Source organism: Pantherophis guttatus, chromosome 2 (genome assembly GCF_059756535.1).
Source record: "Pantherophis guttatus breed Tessera chromosome 2, ASM5975653v1, whole genome shotgun sequence".
Classification (NCBI taxonomy): Eukaryota; Metazoa; Chordata; class Lepidosauria; order Squamata; family Colubridae; genus Pantherophis; species Pantherophis guttatus.
The window spans coordinates 835,972-856,035 of NC_142064.1; the positions used below are offsets into that span (position 1 = coordinate 835,972).

At 49.0% G+C, this 20,064-nt stretch overlaps 1 protein-coding gene across 2 annotated transcripts in view; it reads left to right on the forward strand.

Annotated features, from left to right (window-relative positions):
• Positions 1 to 20,064, forward strand: part of VCP (valosin containing protein) — a 28,285-nt gene that overhangs the window by 5,096 nt on the left and 3,125 nt on the right. For both annotated transcript variants that reach the window (XM_034441928.2, XM_087885442.1), the window contains exons 2-13: positions 2,664 to 2,775; positions 3,909 to 4,081; positions 5,674 to 5,816; positions 7,798 to 7,928; positions 9,937 to 10,068; positions 10,338 to 10,440; positions 10,921 to 11,054; positions 12,824 to 12,959; positions 15,952 to 16,064; positions 17,281 to 17,445; positions 17,550 to 17,672; positions 18,564 to 18,776. In XM_034441928.2, the coding sequence (XP_034297819.1) occupies positions 2,664 to 2,775; positions 3,909 to 4,081; positions 5,674 to 5,816; positions 7,798 to 7,928; positions 9,937 to 10,068; positions 10,338 to 10,440; positions 10,921 to 11,054; positions 12,824 to 12,959; positions 15,952 to 16,064; positions 17,281 to 17,445; positions 17,550 to 17,672; positions 18,564 to 18,776 (1,678 nt within the window). The remainder of the gene's footprint in view (positions 1 to 2,663; positions 2,776 to 3,908; positions 4,082 to 5,673; positions 5,817 to 7,797; positions 7,929 to 9,936; positions 10,069 to 10,337; positions 10,441 to 10,920; positions 11,055 to 12,823; positions 12,960 to 15,951; positions 16,065 to 17,280; positions 17,446 to 17,549; positions 17,673 to 18,563; positions 18,777 to 20,064) is intronic.

Sequence of the window (20,064 nt, forward strand, 5' to 3'; positions counted from 1 at the left end):
TGGCAATGGAATTATTTGTCTGCCCTGACTACCAGCGGGGAGTCAGCCTTAAGCTTTCCCAGCTGTGGGTGGAGATAGGAGACGGGAAGTGAGCCTTTCACAAGCCAACTTTATGCTGTATCACCTCTGTGGGGTTGAAAATCTGCTTCTGTCTTTCGTTTCTGATTTCTATAGAAATCTTGCCTCTTTCTTTCTCTATGGCTGCCTAAAGCCTCCTGGCCCAAAGGGGCCTGTGCCCCTGAAACTGCTTTGCTAATCCGTACTGTAAATGCCTCTCTGCTGCCAGGTGCTCCAGATGGTCGTTCGACAGAGAAACTGTAATCTGGTAGATTGGCATCACGTAAAAAGTCAGAGCCTGCTCAACTAGTTCCATTACTGTTTAAAAATGGAGTAACTTGAAATTAGGGAGTGCATGGGAGAGGATAGCCGATAGTCTCAAAGAGCACCAAGGATCCCAGAGGAGGAAGGTAGCTATCAGCCAGGATTTAACATTATTAGGAAGGGTGGATGGATGGGGGGGCTCATCCTTGGAAAAAGGTAGCTCTTCACTCATAACCTGAGGTATATGTTCTCAGAGCCTCAGCATAAATGCACAAAAGTGGTTTCTGTCTATGATTTAATAGTGAGCAGGCAACTCAAAGACTCAGTCTGTGCCAGCTTCACCTGCCTCAGAGAGAAGCCCAACGCCAGGAGGCAGCTTTCTTCCCATGTTAGCCGAGAAAGGGCCCCTTGAATCGGGCGCTTTCTGCCCCCTGGGCTTCTGCCTCCTCTTTTCTTCGGGTAGTGGCCGCCCTGGGGGCTCCAGAGGCAGCTTTCTGAGCAGCTTCAAGTCAGCAAATCCCTCTAACCTGGCTGTTTAATGCTGTGTCATCAGGGCTGGAATCAGCTCCTCTGTTGCTTGCCAGAAGCCCTGAAAGGATTGGGAAATTAAAGTGGTCTCTGGGTGAGTCGGAAAAGGGCTGTATCGATTCTCAGGGTATCCTTCCTGCATCTGCTTTATTACCTCAATTTGGCTGATGTTTTGATGCAGTCAACATCTCTTCCACGTGACTCTAAGCAGTTTAGTTGGCTCAGCTGGCCAAATTGGGGGAATTCTGTCCTCAGCATTTTTACCTTCTTGCCCCATTGCCCTGGAGGCATCCAGTCAGATAACACAGAAGTTGCAAACCACGATACCTAGTCAGTTTGGATATGCTCAGTTCACGAGCTTTTTGCTTGTCATTTTAGTGGACTAAAATAGTTTTAATTACTGTTTATTTTCCTTATCACTGGTGCTATTAGAAGTCAGTTCAGATCAAACCCTTCAGAAGAAATACGTTGAAAGTATTGGGCTGTACTGTAGTGTTTCCGCTGCTGCTTAAAGATAAAGTAACAAGTTTGTGTAAAGAATTTAATGGGTTTTCATAATATTCTGTTTGTTGCAATGAAAGAGTTGCAAGAGACCCTTCTAGGAAACACCCACCTAATCTCATTGGAGCGGCTGGGGACTGAGGGGCTGCCCTTCCTTTTCTTGGGACCTTTCTGCTGGGCTCCAGCTTGTCTGGGTCTGTAATCTTTAACTTTACTGGGGTGGTTAAAGGGGACTTCACAGAAGCTGTTTGGAATTCAGCATCACAGAGTCTGCAGGTGGAATGAATGTCTATGGAGATTCTGGTTCTTCCAAAAGTGCTTTTTTTCAAAAGGCAACTGGACTTTCTGGGTTTTCTTTGAAGACGTTTCGCTTCTCATCCAAGAAGCTTCTAGGTCCAGGATAAGAAGTGAAACATTTTCAAAGGGAAAAAAGGCCAAGGAAATCTACTGTACCTGACATGAGGTAAGAGCAAGGCCCATCCTCCTCAAGTTGTCAGCCTGAAATGGTTTCTGGGAGCTTTTGTGTCTACAGTTGGAAGAAGTGTGTCTGGGTAATCTCCTTTTGTGAGAGCAAAGGCTGTAGCTGTATGCAGACTCACACTCAGGAGTTGACTTGCTAGGGAGCCTAGCACACCAGAGGAGTTAGTTGCACTTTCACTTCCAGAGCAGAGGTTAGGCTCTTTATTAGTCACATCCTTTAAGAAGTTTGAAAAGTGCCCACGTGGATAAATAGAAGTGTCCTTCCTTGGTCTGGTGATCTCTGAGCGCCCTCCTCTCTGTGCGAAAGGCAAACTAGGAAAAGGAGGGGGGGAAGGAGGGCTCCACAGAGTTGTGGCGTGAGTGAAACTGAAGTGCCTTTGGGGAATTCTAGAAACGGTTTCTTCTAATGATGAAGCTCCTTTCTTAAGACTTCCGTGAACCGAGAGGCATAAAGAAAAAGTTCTGTCCTTGTTTGGAATTGGCCAGAAATCCCCATATTGAGAATCAATTCACCGCAAAGGGCTGCTACAAGCATTTTATTTTCTTGGAGCAAAATTGCTACTCATTTTTGCAGTGCGACTCTCAGATCTCTTAAGTACTGTAGTAAGGGATTCGTGAACACTTCTGATCAATAACTGCTTAGCAGAAACCCAGTTGAGGAGCCTTTTAAAATACTTTGTGTCTGTGTGTTGTATTATACGGCACATGACATGCTGGTTTTTCCAAGAGGGTTGTGTGAGAGTAAAAGCAACGGCCGGTGGATGGGAAAAAAGGTCAGAATGGGGCGTGGTTCTGTTTCCAAAGCTACCAGCAACTCCTTTCTCTGATTACAGTTCCAAAGCTGATGACTTATCAACTGCAATTCTGAAGCAGAAGAACCGGCCCAATCGGTTAATTGTAGATGAAGCAATCAATGAGGACAACAGTGTGGTGTCACTGTCGCAGGTGTGTGTATGTGCTACATAGGGAGCTATTTAACAGACGAATGGAAATTTTCCCAGAAGGAAGCAAAGGCGGTTTCTCCAGGCTATTCATGGGGGAGTTTATTTATAAGCTGCTCTGCTGTTGTCTGTTCCTTTTCTTTCTCAACAAAAATTTGTCTCCTCACAATTGGTCCATACAACAGTATTTGTTTTCCATTCCTATTTTATAGCGTAACAGTTCTTCCCTGTTGCAGAGGAGGGCAGCATGCATCTCTCAGCGATCGTTAAAAAGGCTAAAAATATTGAATGATCCTTGAACAGCTGCTAGTTTTTTCTCCCCAGCATGAAAAGCTAAGAGATTTCCACAAGCCTCTGTGGCTTGGCTCCTGGCGTTTTTCTCTTTTACCTAGAATACAACATGGATGCATCTTTGAAAAGTCTGGCTCTGTAGTCTGGCATGAGCAAAATGAATCCCCGTCTATAAAGGTGCTCATCTTTCTTTGGGTGCTTCTATCGCGTTAATGCAACTATTCAACCGTACAGGTAGTCCTTGACTTGCAACAGTTCATTTAGTGACCAAAGTTACAACGGCACTGAGAAAAGTGACTTACAACCATTTTTCACAGTTATGAGCATTGCAGCATCCCCATGGTCACATGATTTACATTTGGATGTTTGACAACTGGTTCTTACTTACGACGGTTGCAGCGTCCCGGGGTCATTCAGTCACCTTTTGCGACCTTCTGACAAGCAAAAGTCAGTGGGGAAGGTAGATTCATTTAACAACCAGGTTACTAATTTAACTGCAGTGATTCACTTCACAGCACTGGCAAGAAAAGTTGTAAAATGGAGCAAAACTCACTTAACAAATTTGTTACTTAGCAACATAAATTATGGGCTCAATTGTGATCGTAACTTGAGGACTACCTGTACAGTTGCATAGTTGCATTAACTGAACTGAACCTGGTCAGTATTTCTTGGGAGCACAGATTCCCTAATTGGCAGCCAGAACACCAAAAGAAGAAGGGCATAACTCCCACTCCTCTCGAGCAGCTCCTACCTGTCAGGTTGCCCTAGTTAAGTTGAAGGAAGTTCCAAGCAAGCAAAGTCCACTCCTGGATTCCCCGGTTCCCAGTGTTTGCCTTTCCCTGGCAGGCCAAGATGGATGAACTGCAGCTCTTCCGGGGAGACACGGTGCTGCTCAAAGGCAAGAAAAGGCGAGAGGCCGTGTGCATCGTGCTCTCCGACGACTCCTGCTCGGATGAGAAGATCCGCATGAACCGGGTGGTTCGCAACAACTTGCGGGTGCGACTTGGAGACGTCATCAGGTGAGGCCACAAGGCGGACTCGGATATTGGGAGGGTTTAAAGCAGGGCTGTCAAACTCAAGGCCCGCGGGGCTGGATCCGAGTGGTGGGGCGCCTAGATCTGGCCCGCAGGACTGCCCTGGAAACAGCCAAGGACCGGCCAGCGGTGCCTCTGCCACAAAAAACAGAGCCTGGGGGGGAGTCCAGGAGGCCGTTACGGCTGAAAATGGTGCCCTGGGGGGTTGCGCGCAGCTCCCCCGGGCTCTGTTTTTGCTGGCAGAGGGCTAGCAAAATAAACTTTTTTTTTCAAAAAAGGAAAAATATTTCCCCTTTTGCCTTTGAGCATGCAAGAAAGGACAGGAAAGGAGAAAGGGAAAGAGGAAAGGAAAAGATGGGAAGAGAGCAAGGCAGGAAAAATAAGGAAAGAGGGAAAGGAGAAGGAAAAAAGGGAAGGAAGGAAGATAGATTATGATGGAGGAGGGAGGGTCTGAGGGAAGTTCTGCCTTAGCACTTGGCCACCACAGGTGCCCCCCCCCCCGACACAAGTGATGATGTGCTGGCCACGCCTACCCCAGCTACGGCAGTGCAGTGCTTCTCAACCATAGCCACGTTAAACAGTGTGGACTTCAACTCCCACAGCACAGCTGGCTGGGGAATTCTGGGAGTTGAAGTCCACACCGCTTAAAGTGGCCAAGAAACACTGGCTTGGTGGATTATGAACCGCGCAGAGTCATGTGCCCCTAGGATGACAGACTCAAGTCTGTTTGAAGAGCTGCATTGGCTGCCGGTGTGTTGTAGGCTGCAACTCAAGATGCTGGTTTTAACCTTTAAAGCACCTCCAAACATACGAAGTAGTCTGCCTGGGGGACCCCGTCTTCCCAATCACAGCCACCCATCCCATCAGGCTGAGTAAAAGAGAAATGCTGCTGCTGGAGGGTAGGCCCTGAAAGGTGCGGCTTTTCCAGCTGCCCAGAGGTTACCATGTGCTTCGATGGATGGTCGTGCTTTTACAGGCAGTCCTCGACTTACAATTGAACCCAAAATTTTTCTTGCTAAGTGAAACAGTTAAGTGAATTTTGCCCCGTTTTACAATTTTTCATGCCCCAGTTAAGTTAGTAACACAATCTGGCTTCCCCATTGACTCCGCTTGTCAGGAGGTCACAAAAGGGACCAGGGACACTGCAACCGTCATAAATGTGAGTCAGTTGCCAAGCCTCTGAATTTCGATCACGTGACCATGGAGATGCTGCTGCAGCGGTCGTAAATGTGAAAAACGGTCACCGGTGACTTTTCAGTGCCATTGTGACTTTGAACGGTCACTAAAGGAACTGTTGTAGGTTGAGGACTACCTGAATTTTTACAGGTTTTTTTAAACATCTGTGACCTTGTTTTAAGTGCTAGTGGCAGGCTGCCTTGAGTCCCACTCAAGGAGGTGGGTGGCCCCGTCTGTTTATCAAAAGGAGGCTACTGAAGGGAAGGAGGAGAGAAATGGCTCCCCTCTTGGGATCCTCGGCAGCAGCAAAGGTGGGCCGCCCAGCGCTGGGAAGGGGAGATTTTTTGAGGCAAGAAAAGTTCCGCAGCTGAGAGTAAACGGGAGGACTTGTCCCTTTTCAGCATCCAGCCTTGTCCGGATGTGAAGTATGGCAAGCGCATCCACGTGCTGCCCATCGATGACACCGTGGAAGGGATCACAGGGAATCTCTTCGAGGTCTACCTCAAGCCATACTTCCTGGAGGCTTACAGGCCCATCAGAAAAGGTAACCGCCTCAGCCGGCTGCGGGGAAACGGACCCTTTGTTCGGGACGTTGCTTCTACCCTAAAGGGAGGCGCCCTGGCAGGCTCCCGTCGCCTGGCCTGAAGGGTGGGGCTGAAAAGGAGCCACCAGAGGAGGGCTGGCGAGCCCTTGAGCCCCCCAATCCAACACCTCTCACCACTGGCCGCCTCCCTCCCGTTACCTCTTTCTCAGCAGCACCTGGAAGGCCGTTGCTTTCCTGGCCCTGCTCTGCAATGTCCAGAGTGGGAGCCTTTAGCCACACATCCCATGAGCCATCTGAAAATCAGGGATTATGGGATTTGTAGTCAAAAGGGTCTCTGCTGTTGAAAGCTAAACGAGGCCATGAAAGGGTTTTATTTGCAAGGGTTCAGGAGGATGGGAATCCCTCTGGCTGGGTCTGGATCTGCCTCTCACCCTTGTGTCTTGGGAGTGTCAGTAGAGGTTTTTTTCCTGTTGCTGGTGAGTTTCTGTAAGGTTACAGTGCCTGAGTACCTCTGCGATTCCTTCTGCTCGTAGTAGTCACTGGTCTCTTTCCAACAGTCAAGGAAAACTAAAAGATGCATACATGTTTTTTGTTACACCTCCAAATCGCAGCGTCTTAAGGATAGAGGAAGACCCCTTTATTCAGCATCCTGACACTGTAACCTACCAACCTAGCAGTTCAAAAGCATGTAAATGCAAGTAGATAATAAATAGCCACTCGGGTGCGAAGGCAACAGCGTTCTGCCTGCCTTGGCACATAGCCATGCTGGCCATGTGACCATAATACCGGCTCCCTTGGCTGAAAAACAGAGGATGAGTACCATCTCTTAGAGTTGAACACGACTGGAGAGGGGAAACCTTTCTCTTTTCCCTTTAACACCGTAACAAGCATGCAGGCCCTCTACGTGGGGAGCCCCAGGCAGCAAGGCCTGGGCAGGAAAGCTGCCTTCTCGGTCTCGCAGGTTTAAGTGATGGGGGAGCCACTGCCTAGCAGAGCACATTCCTTGGCTGGCACGCTACGTGTGCCTGTTTGCCTTGCTCGAGAGCTGCTGGGAGCTGGTCATGATGCCCCAGAGGGACACCTCTCCATAATATTTCAAAAAGCTCAACCATTTGAGGGATTGCAAAATGAGGGGACTTTGGGGACATTATCCCCAATTTGGAAAAATCCCCTGTAAAAGAAAACGGTTGAATGGATTGTGCTTATGTGCACAGAGTTCGGTTTGCTTTTATCCCCAAAGGAAGCTCCAGACGAAATGCAGGCCTGCAAGCTCTTCCTGCCTTCCCAGTTGCGGCCTTGGTTAATGACTCTGGTTCCATACTGGGGTTTTCTTGCTCGTTGATTGTATTTGAAAGGCTTTGATTACTTACAAGGCACTACGTAAGTGCCAGTAAACGCCAGTAAATGCAAGGCTCCTCCCCCAGTGTAGTCTTTCTGTAGCAATCTAGGCGTGGTATATCTAAAGCGCCTTACACAGTCTCCAGCTTTGAGGAAATAATTTCATAACATGTTTGCATCCTTCAAGAATTTGATTCCTCATAGTTCCCTAAAAAAGAAGTAACGGAGAGAAGCTTTTTTTCAACTTCAGTAAAAAGAAATATATGAAAAAGAAATATATCCTGAAAAAGAAATATATTTGGTGTTGCCTAAATCTTTTATAATATATGGTACTCTTCATTCCTAACCTTGCTTATTTTCCACATTTCTTTTTATGAAATCTGTTACTATGAATGCTGGTTTGTTTTGCCTCTATAAAAACCTTTCCCAGTGCGTTCTGAGCTGTCAAAATTTCAGAGGCTGCTATGGTAACCAGACTAACAAAGAACATAATAAATGATATTATGCGTTTCACGTAAATTATATTGCCAGATCTTGCAAAAGTCTAAACATATCAATACTAATTAATGGATCGGTGACAAGTTTACTCCTCTCAGAGGCGGCTGTAGGGTGAGGCCTCTCATGAATGTGGTGATGCTTTCAGGGGACATTTTCCTGGTGCGTGGAGGAATGCGCGCAGTGGAATTCAAGGTGGTGGAGACAGACCCCAGCCCCTACTGCATAGTCGCTCCGGATACGGTGATTCACTGTGAGGGAGAACCCATCAAGCGAGAGGTGAGTTCGGCAGGGAGACCCGGCAGGACAAGCACCGTCTGATATTGAGAGAGAGGAGGGGTCTTTGTAGATATCAACCCCCACCCCCACCCCATCCAGCCTTTCTGGAAGGGGCTTTGGTCAATTGTTCCTATGAAGAAAGAGGGAACCAACCTAGAACTAAGAAACCACCTGAGAATGAGAACAATCAGTGGAACGACTTGCCTTCAGATGTCGTGGGTGCTCCATCACTTCAAAAAGAGACTGGATGGTAGAGGGTTTCCTGCTTGAGCAGGGAGTTGGACTAGAAGACCTCCAAGGTCCCTTCCAACTCTGGTATTCGGGTTAATATGAATACATATTGAGAAGGCTACTTTGGTGGGTGCTGTCCAAACAGCTGTGGCATCAGAAGTATAGTTGCAAATAAGCCTTGCCCTTATTATGGTACTAACCGTAAAAAAGATGATTTAGATTTGGCTTAGTGCAAATCCAGTCACTGTCAGTTTGTAAACCGTGTTCTTTGAACATAAAGACTGTAAGAACAGCCCTGCTAGGTCAAGCATAGATAATTCAGCAAGTATTTTTCTTGTTGGACCATTGGAGGCCTTAGAGGTGCCCACAATTTCATTTTCATTTCATTTTATTAAATTTGTATACCGCCCTACTCCCGAAGGACTCAGGGCGGTGAACAGCCATAAAATAAAACATATAAATACAAAATTACAAGCAGGACACAGAGACTCCTTCACCTTGTATTGTTGCTCCTCTGTGGTTGGTGTTTGGAAACGGGTCCCCCAACCTGGAGATGATGCTGACTCTTCAAAATTTAAAGCCCTGAACAGAACCATCAGTTTATGATAAGCCCTGGGGGCGCAGTGGTTAGAGTGCAGTATTGCACGTTTACTCTGCCACAGTCAGGAGTTCGATTCTGTCAGGGCTCAAGATTGACTCTGCAAGCTGCTTAGGGAGGGCTGCAAAGCACTGTGAAGCGGTATATAAAACTAAGTGATGTTGCTAGTGCTATTGTTCCCTTTTAAAGCCATTGCCCCATCTTGTAATAAAGAGATTTCACAGGTTAATGGCGCACTCCTTTTCCTAAGCAATGACCTGGCAAACAGCAAATGGTAGCAGCATCCAGCTAACCTCGGAAGAGTTAACGCTGGCTACTGCCTAGCAATCTTGATGGGGAACTTTGCCAAAGCTGTTGTAGAAAAATGTGCCCTTAAATTAGGAACCAAACAATTGGCAATAACATAACAAAGGACCTTTTATTGGCGTTAACAACTGCAGATAGTCTTTGACTTATAACAATTTGTAGTGGAATTTCTGTCGTAGGTCACGGTGCTTGTAAACCAATTTTACGGCATTTTTATGACATTCATTAAGCAAATCATATAACTCATTATGCAAATCCAGCTTCCGCAATGGGCATTTTTTACCATAAATGGGCAGAAAAGGTTGCAGATCATGTGACTGCAGGGCTCGTGCAACAGTTATGAGAGTGAGTACAGGTCATAAGTCACTTTTTCCAAGGCTATCTTAACTTTGACCCATTAAACAGATGGTCATAAGTCGAGGACTAATTGTACAGTGATCAGTGGATTCCTGATCAAAGGAACACAAAAAATGCTCAAGACTCTCAGGTTTATAAGATAGGATTCATTCAAATCAATGAAAATTTTAACACAGTCTTAAACTTCAGAAATGTAGGCTCTGATAACCTGACCACGAGCTGCCTCGGCATTCTGTTGTTCTAAAGAGATTCCAAGGTCACCCTAGCCTCTCCTCGGGTGAGGGTGGGCAACGATGGCCCCTTTATGACCTGTGGGCTTTGGCACGGCCCCTGGCTCAGGGATTCTGGGAGTTGAAGTCCACAGGTCGCAAAGGGGCCCTAGTGTCCCACCCCTGTTCGAGGAGGATTCTCGGTGCCTAAAGCAGACAGGACTAAATTCTTCCCAGCTGATGAGACGCAACGTGAAGATCACCTTGTTTTTCCTGACATTCCTTTGCCTCTATTTATTGCCGCCAGGATGAAGAGGAATCTCTGAACGAAGTGGGCTATGATGACATCGGAGGCTGCCGAAAGCAGCTGGCTCAGATCAAGGAAATGGTGGAGCTCCCACTTCGACACCCGGCTCTCTTCAAGGCCATTGGGGTGAAGGTGAGGCTCTTCTCTTGAGCTGCACTGACGAGAGGAAGACACTCCCCCCTACAGCCAGCCCCTCCTTAGGTTGAAGAATTCAGGATCCACGGGGTGGGTGGGGGGAACTGCGTAAGGCCCCCCTCACCCTGTGTGTGCAATATCTGTGCTGGTGCTTAAACTTGAAGTCAGGTGCCCAACCTCGGCCACTTTAAAGACCTGTGGACTCCAACTCCCAGGATTCTGGGAGGCTTTAAGTCTTTGGCCGTAATGTGTCTCTGTCTCTCCAGCCTCCCCGTGGAATCCTCTTGTATGGTCCACCTGGTACCGGGAAGACCTTGATTGCCAGAGCCGTGGCTAATGAGACCGGAGCATTTTTCTTTCTCATCAATGGTGAGTAGCTTTGCCTTGAGCCTCTCGACTGCAGGCCTCGGGTGGCTGAAACCAAAGGCTGTATTGTAGCAATTGTAACAACCGTGTTACTAACCTAACAAATGCGGTGATTCACTAAACTGACAAGAACTGGTGTAAAATGGGGAGAACTCACTTAACAACTGTCTGGCCTAGCAACAGACATTTTGGGCTCTATAGTGGTCATAAGTTGAGGACTATCTGTAGTGGTCTTGATGACTTGAACCTAAACAAAACCAGATTTCATTTGGTGTCCATGTCTATTGAATTCACATGAAGTATGCGTGGGACAGGATGGCCGTCCAGCGTTCCAATTCCAGCCACGGGCATTGGAGGCCTCTGGGGCCACGTCTGCCCTGGGGCCTCAGGCTGTGCCCCTCTGATGTAGAGGGGGGAGCCTGAGTGTTCTTTTGGGCTGCCACCCCCTAAAGAGGCGAATGCCCTCTCTCTGCTTCTCCACAGGTCCTGAGATCATGAGCAAGCTAGCAGGGGAGTCGGAGAGCAACCTGCGCAAAGCCTTTGAGGAAGCCGAGAAGAACGCGCCTGCCATCATCTTCATTGACGAACTGGATGCCATTGCGCCAAAGAGGGAGAAGGTGGGGCCCTTGCAGCCCTCGTGCAGAGGGGGAGGGGACAGTACCGTTAGGGGGAATAGCCCTGAGCCCCCCAGGGGAAGGCAAGAAAGAGGCTCAGCTGAAGAATTGCTTTGGTGGGCTTCCCATGCACTCTTGGGTAACCCAGTGGCAGAACAGGCCAGAAATCCAAGTGGCTTCTGTTTCCTGAGTTTGCTTGAGGTTAGCCTGGAAAGTCCCTCAAAGAACCGGGTCACGTGATTGCAATCTGGGCCTTTGACCACCAGCTCACACAACGGTTTCAGCAGTCACATGATCAACACTTGTAATAGCAATAGCCCTTAGACTTATATACTGCTTCGTAGCACTTACGGCCCTCTCTGAGCGCTTTGCAGGGGCAGCCTGTTGCCCCCAACAATCTGGGTCCTCGTTTTAGCCACCTCGGAAGGACAGAAGGCTGAGTCAACCTCAAGCCCCATTAGGATCAATCTCCTGGCAGCGGGCAGAGTTAATTTGCAATACTGCATTCTAAGCCCTGTGGCCCCACGGCTCAGGGGCCAGTAACCTGCTCTGCTGGCTCCTGCAAGCGAAGGCCTTGGAGAGGCTGGCCAAGAAGGTTGCAAGTTCTCCCCTGCCCCTCGGCAGCCACCCCCAGCCCTGCCCTGCTTGCATCGTCATGCCTCACAGGCCTCCAACCCACCCTCCTCTGCCTAGCAACAGCCACTTCCCTGCCTGCTTGGGAGCAGCCTGGGATTCGTTTAATAACCCATGATCTTCCTTGAGCGACAGCAATGGGGACTGCCATTGCTAAGTGATACGGTCATGTGCCACTGTGCTTTACAACTTGATCCCTTAGCAACGGATGTTCCAGGCTCAATTACTGTCATTAAGTGAGGAATTACCTGGACCTGTATTTGCCAGTGAGCCACATTTTTGGCTTGATTTACCCCAGTGCACCCCATATCTCCAGGGAGCAAATCAAATGCTTAATGCATTGTAAGCCACCCTGAGTCTCCGGAGAAGGGCGGCATATAAATTAAAGCAAAAAAATAAAATAAAAATCAAGCCCAGGTTGTTCGTTTATTCACTTGCTTTAGTGTTCATCTTCTATTCTGCCTCCATGGACTCGGAAGCTTGGCAGCCTAATAAACCCAAACCAGATATAAGAAAAAGACAACACTGAAAAAGGCTAGGGAGTTAGTGCCTTGGAGCAGGCGGGGGCGCTTGGTGCCTCGGAGGGCAGGGCAAGGCTGAAGCTTGGGGGGGGGGGGGGGGGCGGAGGGCAGAAGCAACAGTCAGGCTTCCCAGGCCAGAGCGGCACCTGTGGCCGGAGAGTCCTTCCTCTGCTGAAGGAAGAGTCTCTGCCAGAATAAGGAAGAGGGGAAGCTCATCCTCCCTGGCGAAAGAGGGGAACAGCTTCCCCTCCCCGTGAAGGGTTTTCCCCCCCAAGATTGCCTGAAGGGAGGGTTTCCTCCTTCCTCCTGACCAATATTGGCATTCAGGCTGTTTAGATGTTTGTTCTTTGGATTGACCGTTTCCAGTCTAGACTGCCAGAGGAGGAAGTCTCTTATTTGAGGTATGAACTAAAATTGCATTTGATCCCATGTCTCTCTCGCTGTAATCTTAGTGGCTGGTTTCTTGGTTTTTATTTATTATTTCCCCATATTACTTTATTTTAAAGTATTTTATCTGCTTTTAAGCTTTCCTTCCCTCAGATCTTCTCTTTGGGGTCCCTTCCTTGGGGCCAGGTTCTTTCCTTCCCAACCTGACCCTCTCGACTGGTTTCTCCGTAGACCCACGGGGAAGTCGAACGGCGCATTGTGTCCCAGTTGCTGACCCTCATGGATGGCCTCAAGCAGCGAGCCCACGTCATTGTCATGGCTGCCACCAACAGACCAAACAGCATCGATCCAGCCCTCCGGCGGTTCGGTAACTAAGCTTGCTCCATTTGGGAGGGGGCGGGGAGGGTTAGCGACACGTGTGCAGCTGATAGCGAACTCTCCTTTTGAAGCAGTCGGGCTGCAGAGCACAGCCATGCCAGCAGTCAAAACCCCTGTGGGACTTTCAAACTTCTGTTGCTTACAAACTTGTGAACTCTGGGGTTGAGGATTCCCTTAAAATGAAGTCATATTCAGCAGGTACAAATTGTGGTTCTGCTTGTAGTTTTTCACGTGTGAGGGTGCAAGAGTTCTTTCTTGCTGGCAATGTGCACCACAGACAGCCGGGCCTTAATTTGTACCTGAAGCCCAGTTCATACATGCAGAAGGAATAAGTAGCAAACTTCGACCTGGATTACAGACTTCAAGCTATAATTGATAATGTGCAGGGAGGAGTCGCATTCTGGTGAAAGAGAATGCTACTTTGGTTCATGCAGTTTGTTTAATTACAAATAACTCTACTTACTGGGGCTTAGTATTCCTATGTGCCTATAAGTAAATTGGTATTTCTTCCAGGCCTGGGTTTCATCTGATCTTAAGCATACGTGGTTCTCAGTGGCAAAGGCAGGGCTTAAGGATCAAGAGCCGCTGAGAAGTAAAATCTGCCTGCTTGACCAAGCACATTTGAATCAGGATCCTCATGTTATGTAGAAGAAAAATTGTGGTTTTGAACACTTACTTTTTGTGTCCTTGAAATTGTTTCAATTGCACGCACGCACACACACACTCTCCAAAATGCTTCCTGGTTGCCAGCAGTGCTTGAGGAAACGGCTGGGCTCGCTCCCCCCTCACACACACACCACCTTGCATTTTAGAGCGAACCATTGTTAATACTATGTGGCTCTTCTGAGCTGGAAGGAGTCCTTGGAAGTCTCCCTGACAGACCCCTTTTCGTGGGTTCCTTGGGAGAAGATGGCTCCCTTTAGTCAGCTGGGTTTTTTTTTTTTTACTCTTCACCCAGGTGGTTTCCCTTCAGCCCAGCCCTGGGGGGGGGGAAAAGCAGGGAGCAGCTTGGGATTGTCCTACCAGAGGCCCAGAAATGGAAGATGTGAAATCCCCCTTATAAAACCAGGGAAGCCAAATCGCTAGGTATAAAAAGAACTTTATTGGAAAAGGAAGATGGAAGGGGGAAAAAAACCACACATAAATTTAGAATTCTAATTTAGTTTAGCTAAACTAATTTTTATTACCTCCTTGAATAGGGGACTGGGGGACAGTTGGAGAGGGAGACCCTGCTCGGGTGTCCATAGGCGGTCCTTTCTTCCAGTTCTTCCACCTCCTCCTCAGGTTTCTAGCCCTTGTTGGGGAGGTTGCATCTAAAGCGGCCTCTCCGCCTGAGGGCCAGGCATTGGGCGCTTCAGGGGCCCCAGTTGCCCCGTACCAAAATGGGGGAGGGGTGTTGCCTTTGACCTCTTGGCAAACACTAATTTACCAACCGTTTACTTTTGATTTCAATTTATTTTATACAAAATATTAAAATACGAATCCCCCCCCCAAATATTTATGATCACAATTTCCACTGCTGAGCAAGACTGTTATTAAGTGAGTTTTGCCTCATTTTACAACCTACCTTGCCACAGTTGTTAAACAAATCATTGTGGTCATTAAGTGAATCATGCAGTCGTTAAGCAAATCTGGTTTTCCCTATTGACTTTCCTTGTGGGAAGCCAGCTGGGAAGGCTACAGATGGTGGTCAGGTGACCGCAGGGCAGGGCAGGGCAGGGCAGGGCAGGGCAGGGCAGGGCAGGGCAGGGCAGGGCAGGGCAGGGCAGCCGTCACCCGTGGAGGCCATTTGCCAAGCGCCCACAATGGTTTTGATCTTGTGACCGTGACTACAATGGTTGTAAGTGTGAAAAACGGTCATAAATCACTTTTTTCAGTGCCATTGTAACTTTGTCACTAAATGAGCTGCTGTAAGTCCAGGACTACTTATAGTCTAAAGTCCCATTTTACCCGGATGCAGCAAGTGACCCGGCCCCTTGTCACATGCTAGGGGGGGTCGGTGGGGGTGGTGAGCCACTGAGCAGCCAAGCCAGCAGGTGGAGGTTTGCTTTGCCAGGGAACCTCACCACAAGTGGATGTACCGCCATTGTGAGTCTTTTAACCTGCTTTTTCTTCTTCATGTAGCCGCGCAGGGCCTGTGCTCTGGAAGGATAGAAAGGGTTTGTTCCATTTCTGACCTCTTCAGTCCTATCCACACTACCCTTTGCGACTAGGATTTCTGAATCTTGTGGCATTTATAGCTCCCCTCATTCCTCACAGAGGCTGGGAAGGCAGAGCGTCGGAGCAGATTAAGTTCAAAAGAATAGAAAAGGGACAGTGATGTCATCCAGAAATGTCAACAATAGATTGCAGTGGCCCAAGACTGCCACGAGCTGCATTTTGACAAGGAAGCGATCCGGTCAAGGCAAAGGTCAGGGGTTAATGCCCAGATCACACCTCGTCTCCACTCAAAAGGGAAGACCAGGTCAACTGTATGCACCCTCCCCCCCCCCCGGCCCGTTGTGCCAGGGCGCCAGGTTGGAAGGGGCCACAAACTCTCCAACTGCAGAGTGACTGTCCTGCAGGGCATGGAGGCCGCAAGTGGCATAAGACTCACAGCCTTGAGAAGAAGCCCAGGAGCATCAGCTGCTAGTCAGTGGTCACACCAGCAGCAAAACCTAGATTGCCAGTGGCAGCAAATGGGCAGAGAGAGCTGCTTGGAGGCTGTTTGCCACAGTGGGCACAAAACAAAGATTATAGCCTGCCACGGTCCAGCATGGGAGGCACCAGCTGAGCCGAGTTTTCTTTCTGTCTGCGTTCCTGAGTGGGGGTGGGGGTGGAGCTACCCCCAAAAAGGCTGTAAAACTTTGGTCCCCCCACTTGCTTGCCGAGAGGACAGTGCTGAGCCTCAGCTGAGCCTGGCCCGAGCCCTCGGATGCTGCAGAGGGCTAGGGCCTCTCTAGGGAGACGGAAAGGTGACGCTTACTCTTGGTCCACTGCAGGCCGCTTTGACCGGGAGGTGGACATCGGCATCCCCGACGCTACTGGCCGCCTGGAGATCTTGCAGATCCACACCAAGAACATGAAGCTGGCTGATGATGTTGATCTGGAGCAGGTGGGTTTGGCTTTTTTAAAATTATAATTAGGAAATGTGATATAAAGTTAGTAGCAGGTCATGATGACAGCGATAAAAAAAATCATTTCAAAATGTGAGGTAGGTCCATTTAAAGTCATTATTGTTTTCCTCCCTCTTTCCCTCCTTTTTATTTCTTCCTTTCTTTCTCTTCCTCCCTCCCTCCCTCCCTCCCTCCGCAAGACAGCAATCATGCCTGCCACTTATCTAATACTCCTCCCTCCTCGTATTTTCCCCATAAGAACCACCCTGTGAGGTGGGCTGTGCTGATGAGAGCGACTGGCCAAGTCACCCAGCCAACTACAGCTCCAGCTGCTCAGGCTCAGCTTCTCTCAGAACGACGTGAAAGGAGAACACGATCATATCATTAGTCAATTGCTAATTACGCCAAAAGCGATTATTGCTTATCCAAATCCCCCCACTCCACCCCCCTTGGGAGCTTAGCACTGGTCCTGTCAGACCTGGAAACCATCTTTTACATTTGGGCCTTCAGGCCTGCCACATATTGAGGAATCTCAAGCCTTGGCATTTCCTTTCGTTGCGGGTGTTACTTGGAACCCTGACAGATCCTGTGCTGGAACCGTTGCTGTGTGTTAGTTATGAATTTCCTCAGGGTTATAAGGACAAAGAACATCTGTTATTTAGCCTGGGAATAGTTTTGGGCTGTGCATTGTGGCTCAAAGGGAGGGGCCGTCTCGGCCAGAGAGCGTTCCACAGCATAATTGAGACTGGCCAGTTTCCCAGCCTGATGAATCCCTGTTTTTCTAAGTTGCATTCAGCTCCCTTTCTCTCTCCTGCCCCAAGACCCACAGACCTGCCTCTTACCTAGATCCGTAGATGGAAAAGGCGGGTTAAGGGATGTGGCAGGCATGAGACAGTTCAGCAGGAGCTGACTTGGAAGATTGGAAGGAAACAGCCAGAAGAGGGAGCACAAGACCAGTAAAATCGGAGCTTTCTCAAACTGGGTGAAGCCTGACATTTTACACAGCAGATTTCTCTGCTCAAACAGGGCTAAATCTAGATGAATTGGATTGTTCAAAACCAGAGACTGATTCAAGCCGCCTAGCTGGTTACCTCGGGGTCAGTGAGGGCTGAGCGGGCCTGGGCATTGCTGTGGGGCTCCTCCTGGTGGTAGAAGCCGGATTCCCCTTCCTCAGAGCAGGAGCAGGTCTTTACTTGTGTTCCTCCTCTGCTTCAGGTGGCCAATGAGACCCACGGCCATGTGGGGGCTGACTTGGCTGCGCTGTGTTCAGAGGCGGCACTGCAGGCCATCCGGAAGAAGATGGACCTGATTGACCTTGAAGATGAGACCATCGATGCCGAAGTGATGAACTCCCTGGCCGTCACCATGGATGACTTCCGGGTAAGGCAGCCGCGGGTGCATCTTCCCTTTCTCAATCTGGAGAAATGGCCTCGATCAAACGTAGCAACACCTTCTCTCTCTTCTCGTCCCTTTGCAAATCCCAGTGGGCTCTAAGCCAGAGCAATCCCTCCGCACTGCGTGAGACCGTAGTGGAAGTCCCGCAGGTGACCTGGCAAGACATCGGGGGCTTGGAAGACGTCAAGCGGGAACTCCAGGAGCTGGTTCAGGTGAGGCTGCTTGGGCCTTTTCCTCAGGTGCTTGCCAGCTGCAGGTGGCAGCCGATACCATGGGGGCATGGCCTGAATTCCTCTCTTGACTGTTAAAAGCCGCATGTGTTCTTAAAAATTAATCTCCATTTAAAAATGATTGGTGAGTCTATGTTTTGAATGGTTCTGTTTCCAGCAACTATGAAATCTTTATATAAATTTAAGATTCCCCTGTTTGGTGATTTACGTTGACCTTATAAGGCCACCCAACTCTATAACAACACGTGGTGATATAGATAAAAAAAGCAGTTAAGAACCCAAATGTCTTGAACAAATGCAAAAAATAAAAGACAATTACACACACAGGATTCACACACACACACACTCACACTGACCTAACGCCTGGGGGAAAGCCAGGGTTTCAGAGCCCTTTGGAACACAGCCAGGCCCTGTGAGGTGAACTTTTAAGTTGGCATACTCTCACCTTGCCCAAAAAGTTGCCATCAAGCTGTTTTAAGAGCATTTGTCAAAGTCATCCTGCTTCCTTTTTAAATTACCTACCTCCAGTTGTTTGTTGTAAACATGAGCTGGAGACAGTAGCAAGCGATTTTTGCTGATAATGGCTGCAATTATTAGCAGAAGCGAGATCTGCACACTGACGGGAGGGAGGAGAGAGGTTGCATGCCCTCCAGAGTCACTTTCCGTGAGATGAGTGGCCATATACGTTTTCACGCTGAAACAAATAATAATTTGGAGCTAGTTCCAGCCCTCCTCCTGCCCTTGGTTTGATCCAATTTATCCCCTCTGAAGCGGTGGGTGACGGGGGCAGATTTTGCGTCCAGGTTGTTCTCGTTCCCTGTTTTCCTACATTGTCTCCTCTCGGAGCTGACTTTGAGTCCATTCCTTCTCCAGTACCCAGTGGAGCATCCTGACAAATTCCTCAAGTTTGGCATGACCCCATCTAAAGGGGTCCTCTTTTATGGCCCCCCTGGCTGTGGAAAGACCCTGCTAGCCAAAGCCATTGCCAATGAATGCCAGGCCAATTTCATCTCCATCAAGGGCCCAGAGCTGCTCACCATGTGGTTTGGGGAGTCAGAAGCCAACGTGCGCGAGATCTTTGACAAGGTGAGTCCCTGCTTTCTCTTCTCCACCCCCCACCCCCTGCAGCTCTCAGTGGGAGGCTTGGTGTTATGTCCCGGGTCGCCCAGGCAGAGGCGGCCTTCCATAGAGTCCTTTATTGCCCTGTTAGCTGCCCCAACAGACGGCCCTACAATGGCCAGTAAGGCTCCGCCCCACACTTCCCTGAAGGCAGCCACCCTCAGTCCCACAAACACAAGCCAGTAAGCAACCAAGCCCAATTCGCAAAGGCTGGGAGGAAGTCCAAAGAGAAGGTGCATGCTCTTGGGGCGAGGTCCAGTGCCAGGGTCTACCAGGCAAAGGCAAGGCAGAAACAAAGAGTCTAAGACTCCCCTGCCTTCTCCTTAAGGCAACCCACACCAGGTGTTCCTTGTGAGGAGGGGCAGGGTGATCTCCTCCCGAGCAACCCTCCTTTAAGCTTGCCTCCACTCTACTCTCCGTGCCCTTGGATCCAGTGGAGGAGGCAGCTGTTCTTCATCAGAGGAGATCAGATGCCTATCAGCACCACTGCCTGTCTGCAGCTGATCCTCCCTTGTCTGTGAGGGCAAGCAGCTCTCCTTTCAAGTCGACCACCTCCCCAATGCCTGAGAGGCCTGGGACAGCATCGGCCCCGGTCTCTCCAAGCATGCCAAGGGAGACAGTCCCAGTTCCTCCTCCTCCTCCTCCTCCTCTGAAGCAGGATTCATTGCCTCAGTGCTCAGATTCAGAGCTTTTGGCTGTTCATCTTTCCACATTCTGGGGAACAGTCAATCACACCGCGTTTGCCAGGGCCTTAAGCCAAAGGGCAGCGACATTTCATTCTCCAGGGGCCACACGCGACTGTTGGGTGGGTGAGGCGATGATGATGACGACGATGACAATATTCTCCGTTCAGTCTGGTCCGACTCTTGGTGATTCTCGGGGCCAGGCCTCTCCATGTATTTCTTTTTTGAGTTGTTTTGTGCTCTGGAAAAAACACACCTGAGGCAAAAATGAGAGGATGTAGATTTTTTAACAAAATAATTAATCCCCTTCCCCTCCCAAATCCTTGGGAGTTCTGTGCAACATTTAAATCATTGTTCTACCTTTGTTTTTGGAAACTGAAAAGTCCAATATACCATCTTTGTGCCTGCACTACTGCCTCTCTAGGGCCTCTCTGACGTAGGGGCACCACATTTGCTCTGATGAACGTAGGGAGGTATCAGACATTTGCAGGGAATCTGGAAATTCTGAAACTGGCCATCAGTTTCCGAGCCCTGGAGGCTTTAGGGATAAGAGCGAGAGAACTAACACAAGA